This window comes from Emys orbicularis, chromosome 10, assembly GCF_028017835.1.
Source record: "Emys orbicularis isolate rEmyOrb1 chromosome 10, rEmyOrb1.hap1, whole genome shotgun sequence".
NCBI lineage: Eukaryota > Metazoa > Chordata > Testudines > Emydidae > Emys > Emys orbicularis.
The window spans coordinates 60,038,776-60,051,448 of record NC_088692.1 but is presented as its reverse complement, the minus strand read 5'-3'; the positions used below and the strand labels follow the sequence as shown (position 1 = coordinate 60,051,448).

The 12,673-nt window shown below is 48.5% G+C and overlaps 1 protein-coding gene across 1 annotated transcript in view; it reads left to right on the top strand.

The window, feature by feature from the left end:
- The window catches only part of ENTREP2 (endosomal transmembrane epsin interactor 2), a 444,069-nt gene that overhangs the window by 417,020 nt on the left and 14,376 nt on the right, over nt 1-12,673 (top strand). Inside the window, exon 8 of the mRNA XM_065412748.1 lies at nt 11,498-11,573. Within this exon, the coding sequence (XP_065268820.1) occupies nt 11,498-11,573 (76 nt within the window). The remainder of the gene's footprint in view (nt 1-11,497; nt 11,574-12,673) is intronic.

Sequence of the window (12,673 nt, the reverse complement as noted above, 5' to 3'; positions counted from 1 at the left end):
TGCCACAATGTACAAGATACGTCTGGCATTACTAGAGATGAGCATTGGTAGGAAATATCTTACGTCTGATTCAGCAGGCAAGAAGATAGTTAGCTTGATTGATTGGTCTACACTGGAAAATTAAGTTGGCTTAACTACGTCACTCAGGTGTGAAAAGTCCGCACCCCTGAGTGTTGTAGGTAAGCAAACCTAACCTCCGATGTAGGCAGTGTTAGGTCAGTGGAGGAATTCTTCTGTTGAACTAACTACCACCTCTTGGCGAGGTGGATTAACTATGCTGATGGAAGGGACCCTCCCATCAGCATAGATGGTGTCTACACTGAAGAGCTACACCGGCACAGGTTTGCAGCTGTAGCGTTTTAAGTGTAGACCAGTGATCCCCAAACTGTCGGGCATGCCCCCCTAGGGGGGCACGGAGGCGCAGTGGGGCCCGGGCCAGCCCCCAAGGGGCCAGGGAGCACCAACCAGCCCTGCTCTGCCCCCAGCTCTGCTCTGGCCCCAACTCCTGGCCCCACCCCAAGCTGTAGCCCCAGTCTCAGCCCCTGGCTCCCGGCCCAGCCGCAGCTCCAGTCCTGCCCCAGCACAGCTCTGCTCCCAGTTCCGGCCCCATTCCTGGCCACATTCCTGCCCCCCAGCTGTGGTCCCAGCCTCGGCCCCTGGCTCTCAGCCTGGCTGCAACTCCAGCTCCACATCTGGTCCCAGCTCCCAACCACAGCTGGGGCGGGATGGGGACGCAAGGTAAAAAGTTTGGGGAAACCTGGTGTAGATGTACCCTTAATCATATTCATACAGGGTTTCCAGAATAGGCCCTGTGTTTGTGTTGGTGCTGTCTCCTTTCAGAGAAAGGAATCGAGTGAATGAAAAGTAGGTTTTGGTCAGCTCTTTTGTTTTACTGTCAAAATAGGGTTTTTTATGTTTCTTTTAAGCCTGAATTTTAGCTTAAAAATAAGTAGGAGCTGTGGTGTAGGAGATAGGTGAGGGGATAATGGACCCTTTCCCCTCAAGGTCACTATAGTGTCCCTTGTGCTAAAGAAACGTTAGTTCACTGAAAACAGAAACTGCTGAGAGCATACAACACCTGTAGCTCCCTGGCCCTTTAGCTTACAGATTGAGGAACAGAACGTGTGCTGCATACTGCCACTGCACAAGGTCTGTTAAAGTCAAAGTCCAAATCAAGCAGCCACAGAATGTACATTACAGTCACTAGCGTGAATCCAGCCAGTCCAGTAATAACTGAGAGTCATTACTAACTGATGACTTTTGATGGGACCTTTGAGTCCTCCTACCAAGGCCACCTGAGCTTGGTATTAGCTTTTTATTAGCTGCCTAGCTTACTTTTTTTCCAGCATGGCACCATATAACATCAGACGCGTGTGTTCTGGAAATCATCACCCCTGGATAGATGATGGATATACGACAGAGTCCCTATTCAGGGACCCTCTCACAAGAGGATGTTCACCGAGGAAATAGACTCTCTGCTCCATCTGGGAGCCATAGAGCTGGTAACACCCCAGTACATGGGAAGAGGATTTTACTTAAGATATTTCCTCATCCACAAGAAGAAAGGAGGCTGGAGGCTCTTACTATATCTGACAGCTGAATGACTTAATCTGCCTCTTATGCTTCAGAATGATTGCCCTGGTCTCTCTAATCCCCTCACTAAACAAAGGCAACTCTTTTCCAGCTCTCAATTTGAAGGGTCGCGATGCAATGAAGTTTGAGAATCCCAGTCTACAAGCATAGTTATAGACAATCTATGTGCCATGAAAGCTTACTCTTGGCAAGTCAGTTCCGCTCCCCCATGGGGTCCTGATGTCACTCGCCTGGTAGGAAAACATGAAGTCAGTGTGTTGGAGTTCCCTTTGCACACACACCCTGACCCATGAAAAAACTAATTACAGACTCCTCCCTGTGAGGTTCGGGAGCTATCTGGACCTATCAGGAATTCAAAATGGAATACAGTGCATGAGGCTTGCAAATAATTTCTGCCATATCTCTGCCACCATATCACCCTTTGAGCAGTGCATCTTCCAGGGGTGCAAAATGCTCTGGCAGACCGCGTCAGAGGACACTTCTCCAAAGACCACAAATGGGAACTTAACGACTTGGTGGTATAGAACATCTTTCAACAACAGGAATTCCCATCATGGGATCTCTTTGCATCTCACAAAAACAGGAAATGTCCAGCCTCCTCAAACGGTCTGAGGACACAGCTCCAGATGGGAAGCATTTCTAGTACAATATTCAGAACCACTAATTTATGCATTTCCATCCATTCCCCTCTTGCCTTGAGTCCAGAGGAAGATCAAACAGGACAAAGTGTTGGTGATCCTAGTGGCCCCCATGTGGCCAAGGCAGTTTTAGTTCACTAGCATTCTTCTTGCATCTACATTCAGCTCCTGCCAGACATGTTAACCCAAGACAGGGGCAAGATCCTCCATTGCAAACCAGCATCTCTCCATCTAGCAGCTTCATATTTGAATGGATGCCAAACTTAAAAAGATCATGCATGGAGGCTGTACAATCCATCATTAGCAATAGCAGAAAAGACTCCACAAGAAAAGGCTATACAGCAAGATGGGAGAGGTTCTTTGCATGGTGTCAACATCATCAGCTGGCCCTAGAGTATTCAGAGATCCCTAATATTCTGAACTAACTCCTGTCTCTGAAAATGTCACAGTTGTCTCACCTCCTTGTGAGTACACTTGGCAGTTATTAGAGCCTTTTCCCTTTCAATGGACAACCATACAATCTTCGCCTATCTGATTACAGTAAGGTTTTCAAAGGGACTTATCAGAACCTTTCCTCCAGTAATGAAACCTATCCAATATGGAACCTTGAGCTAGTCTTAGCCACACTAACAAATTCCCCCTTCAAACCTTTAGCTTCCATGTTTCTTTGCTCATCTATCCATGAAGGTTGCCTTTCTGGTTGCAATCATCTCAGCCAGAAGAGTAGATGAGCTGGCGCCCTTATGGCAGTCCCTCCCTATATGGTCAACCATAAGGATAAGGTTACATCCTTGAGGTTACATCCTAAATTCATTCCAAAAGTAATCTTGGAATTCCGTCTGACCCAGGTCATTCATTTTACCTGTCTTCCACCAGAATCCCCATGCTACCAGAGAGGATGGGAAGCTCCACTCTTTGGATGTTGGACAAGCCTTGGCCTTTTACCTACAGAGAACAAAACCTTTTAGGAAATGTTCTTAAGTATTTGTCTCTTTTGCCAAATGTATGAGAGGAGAAGCAATCTCCTCTCAGAGATACCTTCACTTTGAGATGTTATTATAGAGTGGCAGCGTGGGGCTCTGTTCATACCTCTATGAAGAGTTACATCCTGGTACAAGCTTCTATAACAGACGCATCCTTCAGAAGAACAGTCCTTTGGTCTGTGATACAGCAGAGCTCCTCACACCATCATCCTCGATGAACACTGATTGTGAGTCACCTCAAATGGAATACGCAGATGGACCCTCACTGAAAATCTGGTTATTTAGCTTGTTACTATACAAGGTATTCATGGTAGAGAAGGAACTACAGAGGCAGCTAGTCCATCTCCCACCCCCTCATATCTTTGGTTTGGAGCATGAGGAGGAGAAGGGTGTAGGTGCGGACCAAAGGACATTGCTAACGAAAAATCATTCAGTCTCAGGTGCATAGAGCGCATATGCACCTTGAGGAATACATATCTCAAAGAACTCCAGCTACTGTACAAGTTAAGTAACCAGGCTTTTTCATATATAGTGAAGAAAGATTCTTTAAGGATAAAACTTTGTCAGTAAATCATTTCACAACAAGACCCTATTACTTTAAATATTGGCCTGCTCTGCAGTACTGCATCACAGAAGCTGTATCTGCACGGGGAATATTTCTGATACCATTTTTTATGTAGATAGTCACATTCACAAACACTTAGAGCTCTTTTCTTAATGGCTTTAGTGTAGTAATGTTACATTCAATTTTATAGACAACCAGATACAAATTCAGCCCTCGACACCAGAGTTTGCATAGAGGTGATTGATGATTATTTCTAGGCTCTGTCATCTATTGCAATGAACGTCTGCTAGTTAAATGTGGCCATACAGAAGCAGACGTGATGTGTTCTGCTAAAGATGACATAACTTCTCATGCTATACTGACCTTGTCTAAGGGTATGTCTACACTATGAGAGTAGTTCGATTTTACTTAAATCGAATTAGTGGAACCGATATTACAAAGTCGAAAGTGTGTATCCACACTAAGAACAGTAATTCGACTTTGTGAGTCCACACTAACGGGGCAAGCGTCGACATTGGAAGCGGTGCACTGTGGGCAGCTATCCCACAGTTCCCGCAGTCCCCGCTGCCCATTGGAATTCTGGGTCGAGCCCCCAATGCCTGCTGGGGAAAAAAATGTGTCGAGGGTGGTTTTGGGTAACTGTCGTCATTCAACCGTCACTCCCGCCCTCCCTCCCTGAAAGCGCCGGCGGGCAATCAGTTCACGCACTTTTCTGGTGAGTGACAGCGTGGACGCCTCAGCACTGCGAGCATGGAGCCCGCTGCGACCATCGCTGCAGTTATGGCCGTTGTCAACACCTCGCACCTTATCATCCACCTTTTTCAGAGGCAGATGCTGAGAAATCGGGCGAGGAGGCTACGGCAGCGCGGTGAGGACTTTAAGTCTGAGAGTGGCACAGACCTCTTGCAAAGCACGGGACCCCGCGCCATGGATATCATGGTGGCAATGGGTCATGTTGATGCTGTGGAACGGCGATTCTGGGCCCGGGAAACAAGCACGGACTGGTGGGACCGCATAGTGCTGCAGGTCTGGGATGAATCACAGTGGCTGCGAAACTTTCGCATGCGTAAGGGAACTTTCCTGGAACTTTGTGAGTTGCTGTCCCCTGCCCTGAAGCGCAAGGACACCCGGATGCGAGCAGCCCTGACTGTCCAGAAGCGAGTGGCCATAGCCCTCTGGAAGCTTGCAACGCCAGACAGCTACCGGTCAGTCGCGAACCACTTTGGCGTGGGCAAATCTACCGTGGGGGTTGCTGTGATGCAAGTAGCCAACGCAATCGTTGAGCTACTGCTCTCAAAGGTAGTGACCCTGGGAAATGTGCAGGTCATCAAAGATGCCTTCGCCACGATGGGATTCCCAAATTGCAGTGGGGCTATAGATGGAACTCACATCCCTATCCTGGGACCGGAGCACCAGGCCAGCCAGTACATTAACAGAAAGGGCTACTTTTCAATGGTGCTGCAAGCACTGGTGGACCATAGGGGACGTTTTACCAACATCAACGTCGGATGGCCGGGCAAGGTTCATGACGCTCATGTTTTCAGGAACTCTGGGCTGTTTAGACGGCTGCAGGAAGGTATTTACTTCCCGGACCACAAAATAACTGTTGGGGATGTGGAGATGCCTATAGTGATCCTCGGGGACCCAGCCTACCCGCTAATGCCCTGGCTCATGAAGCCCTATACAGGCGCCCTGGACAGTGAAAAAGAACTCGTCAACTACCGGCTGAGCAAGTGCAGAATGGTGGTGGAGTGTGCTTTTGGACGTCTCAAGGGGAGATGGAGAAGCTTACTGACTCGCTCTGATCTCAGCGAAACCAATATCCCCATTGTTATTGCAGCTTGCTGTGTGCTCCACAATCTCTGTGAGAGCAAGGGGGAGACGTTTATGGCAGGGTGGGAGGTTGAGGCACATCGCCTGGCTGCTGATTACGCCCAGCCAGACAGCCGGGCGATTAGAAGAGCCCATCAGGACGCGCTGTGCATCCGGGAGGCTTTGAAAGCTAGGTTCCACAGTGAGCAGGGTAACCTGTGACTATTACGTTTGTTTAAAGAGAAGCTGAACCTGCCCCCGTTTCTTTACCCAGTTAATGTTGACTATCCTCTCCAGCTACATACCCCCTTCACCCCGTTTCCCCCCTTCCAACACACCTTTAAAAATAAAATAAATGGAACTTTGTTCATTAACACCGTTTTCTTTATTAAGGGTTTCGTGGTAAAGGGTTGAAACTGGGACGCAGACTGTGGTGGGGAGCGGATGTAGTGATGGAAAGGACGCTTCTAAACTCGAGGAATGACAGGCTCCTGCTCCTAGAGCGGTCCGCAGTGGTGGACTGGTTGTTTCAACGGAGCCTGCCACCCCTCCTTTTCGGGACTCTGAGTGTGGGGGCTATGTGACTTTGTGGCGGGGGAGGACGGTTACAGATCCCCTGCTGCGTGGCTCTGTCATCCAGGCTAAGGACCGCTGCATAAGATCTGTAACCACCCTCCCCCGCCACAAACTCTCATAGCCCCCCCACACAGAACATGAAAACCACCTCCCAGACTGACCAGGGTGCCTAGTGACTGCAATGTGTGTGTGACCTGCTGCTGAACCTGCCCCCGTGTCTGTACCCTGGTAAAGGTGACTGTCCTCTCCAATTCCCAACCCCCTTTCCCCCCTTCAAACACACTCTCCTCTAAAAGAACCTGACGGAAACAGTAATTAAAAGAAACGTATTTTTTATTAACAACTGCACAGGTAGGGGATGACACTGGGAGGGGGGCTTGGGTGAGGTGCTTTTGGAGTGAAGGAAAGAACTTATCAAAACTTTGGGAATGAGAGCCGTCTGGTACTTGAGCAGTCTGCAGGGGTAGAATGACTGTTTTCACGGCCCCTGCCGCCCCTCCTTCTTGGGACTTTGGGTGAGGGGGGGATGGGACTTTGTGGCGGGGGAGGGCGGTTAGAGATAGACTGCAGCGGGGCTCTGTCCTCCTGCCTCCGGTCCTGCAGAACATCTACAAGGCGCTGGAGCGTGTCCAATTGCTCCCTCATTAGTCCCAGCAGCGTTTGAGTCGCCTGCTGGTCTTCCTGCCGCCACCTGTCCTCCCGTTCGCTGTGTGATCGCTGGTATTGCGACATGTTCTCCCTCCACTGGGTCTGCTGTGCCGCCTCGGCTCGGGAGCAGCCCATAAGTTCGGAGAACATCTCGTCCCGTGTCCTTCTTTTTCGGCGCCTAATCTGCGCCAGCCTCTGGGAGGGGGATGCCGGGGTAGGTCGGGAGACACTCGCAGCTGTGGGATGGGAAAAAGGGAGTGAATTCCTCACAAAGATACATTTTTGTGAACAATGTACATAGTCTTTCTCTGTGAACAAGACCATGCACAGCACCTATCACATGCGCACTCAGGACAAGGTCGAATTTTCGGCCTTCCCATTCAGTGCCTGGGGTCTTGGAGTACAGATCACACAAGCGGGGCAGGACAGCGGAATTCGGGTAGCAGGCGGACATGGTAAGCTGTAGACTTTTGGCTGCTGAAAGCTTAATTTATAGCAGTGCCCTCCTTTCACGTTCAAAGCAATGCCCCTAGCGTTGGCCAGTTCCTGCTGCCGGCAATCCGGCCAGCATGAACTCTGCCCCTGTCCCACCCCCCTCGCGGCTGTCCCCGGGAAAGATCCCTGTATGCTGCCCCTGTCCCGCCTCCACCGCGTGGCTGTAAACCACCGGTTACAGTTATGTAAAGGAACAGACAATCAGTCCCAATACTCACATTCCCCTAATTTAAAGCAGGTGACCATGAGTGATATCACTCTGATGAGGATTTCGGACACTGAGAAAGACCGCATGCTGCGTGAATGCCAGCAAAAACCAGGGCCGTATGCGGCCATGCTGTGCGAGGCACTGATCCCAGAGTACTTGCTGCTAGCCTGGCGCGGAAAAGTTTCCTACCATGGAGGACGCAATAAGGCCGCTTTCCCCAGGAACCTGATGCAAAGGCTTTCAAATTACCTCCAGGAGAGCTTCGTGGAGATGTCCCAGGAGGATTTCAGCTCTATCCCCGGACATATTGACCTAATTTTCCAGTAGCTGCACTGGCAAGGACTAAAAAGTAGAGCGCCTAGGGCAAACTAATCCTGAAAAACCAGACATTTTGAGATACTTTTGCAGTAGTTGCACTGGCAAGGACTAAAAAGTTAAGTGCCTAGGGCAAAGTAATCATGAAAAACTCATTGTTAATATTCCATTCCTGTTCTGTTCAAAATAAATGTTTACATGTTTAAAACACTTACCGACTGATCCTTCCCCTGATTCAGGGTCACGGTTAACGCCTTGGGAGGGTTGGTAGGGGATCTCCGTGAGGGTGATGAAGAGATCCTGGCTGTCGGGGAAATCAGCATTGTAAGCACTGTCGACTGCCTCATCCTCCTCATCTCCTTCCTCATCTTCCCCGTCCGCGAACATGTCCGAGGAAGCGGCCGTTGACAATACCCCATCGTCAGAGTCCACGGTCAGTGGTGGGGTAGTGGTGGCGGCCGCACCTAGAATGCAATGCAGTGCCTCGTAGAAACGGCATGTCTGGGGCTGGGATCCGGAGCGTCCGTTTGCCGCTTTGGTCTTCTGGTAGCCTTGTCTCAGGTCCTTGATTTTCACGCGGCACTGCATTGCATCCCGGCTGTATCCTCTCTCCGTCATGGCTTTGGAGATCTTCTCATAGATCTTCGCATTCCGTTTTTTCGATCGCAGCTCCGAAAGCACGGACTCATCGCCCCACACAGCGATCACATCCAAGACTTCCCGATCAGTCCATGCTGGGGCCCTCTTTCTATTCTGCGATTGCATGGTCACCTCTGCTGGAGAGCTCTGCATCGTTGCCAGTGCTGCTGAGCTCGCCACGATGTTCAAACAGGAAGTGAGATTCAAACTGGCCAGACAGGAAAAGGAATTCAAATTTTCCCGGGGCATTTCCTGTGTGGCTGGTCAGAGCATCCGAGCTCGGACTGCTGTCCAGAGCGTCAACAGAGTGGTGCACTGTGGGATAGCTCCCGGAGCTATTAGCGGCAAATTCCATCCACACCTACCCAAATTCGATATTGCCATTTCGAATTTAGCGCTACTCCTCTCGTTTTCGAGGATTACAGAAGTCGAATTTAAAAGAGCTCTATGTCGAACTAAATAGCTTCGTTGTGTGGACGGGTGCAGGGTTAATTCGATTTAACGCTGCTAAATTCGACATAACCTCCTAGTGTAGACCAGGCCTTAGGGTATAGTTTGGTACTCTTGTTTTATTTATAATTACCACGTATTCTTTTCCAATAGCAGGTTCCCAAAGAACTGCTAAAAATCTGATGGGAGGGATTAAAAACAAGATTAAGGGCCTGGTCTAAAGCCCATTTACTTCAGTAGTGTTTGAATCAAGTTCTTAAAGACTTGTCTAGATTTTTTAAATTCTTCCCCTTTAGCATGCTGTCTTTGAGCTCTGCTCCCTCTTAGTGATTTTGCAGAGAAATCTCCAACAGGAATTCACATGAATCTGGAGTTATGAATGTTGTATCTAACCTTAATCAAGTTGATAGCTTTTTAATGCTAACTCTCCTCCCTTCATGAGAAATAAATCAGGCATTTATCTGTATTTTGTTTTGCAAACTCTCCTCCCCTACACACCCATCTCTATTTTTTTCAGAAAAAAAAATATTTTATCATTCCTTAGGAGGCTTTGTGATTTACAGAAACCCATCAGCTGATTTTTATCATCTATATATAAAGTGAAATTTGTAACTGCATTTCAAGGAGAAAAAATATATTAAGATGTTTTAAAATGATGGGGGAAAGGCTTTGAAGAACTTTTCAAAACCACAAACTGTGCTGCATCAGTGAATAATTTGGGGTGGGGGTGAATCATCCTTGAATTTCCTTCCGGCAGAAGGAACCATTTGCTAATAATAATCCACCCTTGCAAATTGTTGGCAACTGTAATGAGTCTACTTCTATAAATAATAATAATGCCCTACTCTTATAGAGCACCATCCATCTACAAGAACCCTATAGCATTTTAGAGATTACTACATTCAATACTTAAATGTAGGTACTTCTGCAAAGTAAACCCAAAAGCTGTTCTGCTCTAGTTGTTCAAGGACCGAAAGTGAAGAATATTATTAATGTTTATTATGGGAGATCCTAGGGGCCAACCAAGAACAGGGCCCCATTGTGCTGGGTTCTGTACAAACTCAGAGTATCAGGCCGTGACTGCCCCAAAGAGCTCACAGACTAAAAAAGACAGATAGAGGGTGGGGGAAAGCAGCATGAACAATGTGATGGCAGCATATAGCATGATAGTTCCATGATTAGTTAGGAGAGGATAAGGTACATGGAAAGAAAAGTGAAAGGAGTGCCTGCTGAAGGGAAGAAGGGTGAGGATAACAGGTAGGGGAAAAGAGGGTATGTGGAGAACGTGTGGCGTGAAGCTGAGGTGAAGAGACTGTGAGGGTGGTAGAAGAGGGTTGGAGCAAGCAGCCAATCAGCAGGGGGCAGAGGAAGTCCAGTCAAAACTGCAGAAAGTTCTCTGTGTGCACTTTGGCTGTTTCTGCACCTGCTTCTACCAGCTGTAGTCTCTGCTGGTTCCACCCTGCACTTTTTTCCCATGGCCACGTGGTGGGAATAGAGCAGGGGTGGGCAAACTTTTTGGCCCAAAGGCCACATTGGGGTTTCAAAACTGTATGGAGGGCCGGGTAGGGAAGGCTGTGCCTCCCCAAACAGCCTGGTCCCCGCCCCCTATCCGTCCCTTCCCACTTCCCGCCCTCTGACTGCCCCCCTCATAACCCCTGACCCATCCAACCCCCCTTGCTCCTTGTCCCCTAACTGCCCCCTCCCGGGACCCCCCGCCCCAACTGCCCCTGGGACCCCACCCTCCCATCCAACCCCCCTGTTCCCTATCCCCTGACTGCCCCCTGGGATCCCCCATCCCTTATCCAATCCCCCGGCCCCCTTACCATGCCGCTCAGAGCAGCATGTCTGGCAGCTGCGCCGCCCGGCCGGAGCTAGACACTCTGCCACTCTGCTCGGCAGGAGCGCACAGCTCTGCTGCTCAGAGGTCTGCCCGCGCGGCTGTGTGGCTGCGGGGGCATAGCGGGGGAGGGGCCGGGGGCTAGCCTCCATGGCCGGGAGCTCAAGGGCCAGGCAGGATGGTCCTGCAGGCCGTAGTTTGCCCACCTCTGGAATAGAGTGATATATAGACCACTACAGAAAGACTGTTGGTAATAGGAGCATTGGGGGGTATGGATCAGTTCACATTGCACTCCCCATCAGTACTGGGCAGGGAAGCTAATGATCCAACCAGCGGATCAAATTCAGAGATGAATCCTGGTCATGTGCCACCTGAGGCATGTTGCACATACGCTAAGAAGATAGGAGCATTAATTTTAAGCACCGCAGTCATTATGCTTTGTAACGTTAGCCTGAAGCCCTAAATGCCTCTGAACCCAAGATAATTTATTTTATAGATTCTGGAAAATCCAGCAATTGCTTTAGGCATGTTCATTTGCTCTGCATCTGCTGCTGATCCAAAGACATAGTAAATTACTATGTCTATGAATACGTTTTGATTTGAATAGCAACTTGTAGGGTAGCTTTTTCACATTACCAGTCATATCCTTTAGATCCATGACAGTATGTTTCAGCCCTGTATTTCTGGGTAATGCTATCTGCAGGCTAACACACTATTTATTATACACTTTCTGTACAGATCACCGGTACAGCCCAGCAAGTGACTGAATCCAGGTTGGGTGAGAGAAACATGACAGCCGGCTTTAGCACACAAGGTGATTTTACTGTTTGTTTATTTTGGGAGCATGCAGTTGTCACTAAGGCCATGTCTATCCTCTGGGTGCTACAGTGGCACAGCTACATTGCTGCAGCTCTACTGATATAGGGCCTAGAGTGAGAGAAGGAGTTTGTCCATCCATGTGTGTAATCCATCTCCCTGAGCGGCGGTAGCTAGATGGATGGAATTCTTCCCTCGGGCTAACCATGTCTACACTGGGGGTTAGGTTGGCTTAACTATGTCATTCAGGAGTGTGAATTTTTCACACCCTTGAGCATGTAGCTATGTCAACCTAACTTTTAAGTGTAGACCAGGCGTTAAAGTGGGCTGTTTCCTCTTATTCGTTCTTTTCTACCTTGAAGAGGAGGGATTTGGTCCCATCTTGGTCATAATAAGAAACACTTTTGTCCTAGTCACTCACTACTTTCCTTCTTCACAAACCGATATTGCTAGAATGGTAAAACAGGTGCAGAAGAAAGCCAGTTTTCTTCTCCAAAGCTCTGTGGAGAGCTTACTTTGATTGGAAGCTTTCTTGAGGCTTTTAGTTGTCTTTAAAGCACCATGCATTCCTGTGGCACTCTATAAATAATATTAATAAGCAACAGTGGCTGCCTTTGGAGAGGAACAGTCACATCGCTCTTCTCTACTGCTGCTCTGCAGTATGTCAGCTGTGTAATGTACATAGTCTCCAGAAGACCAGGAATGAACCTGAGCTCTTTTTTCTGAAGGCAGATCTCTTGAATAGGGATCCTGAGCAGCAGCAGCACAGGGCCAGCTCATTCTTGTAACCAAGTTTATCAGGGCAGCCTTTCTGTAACAAGTCTGATTGACATTGAGAGGTATTCACCTCTAGGTCAATGTCTTAAATTCAGCTCAATGACCAGAACATGTTACTACCTGATGGCTGTTCAGTGGTGTATATGAAATGAGGTGATGGTCTCAGTCTAATCCCCAGCAGATACGTGTCCATATCATAGCCAACATTAACACCCTGTAGGAATTACCTCTTGGCACCCTTGCTGACAATCTCAGAAGAGAAGCTAAAGTTTTAACAGGTCGGAGGACTGAACTATTTTCTATTATCTTCCAAAATAGTGT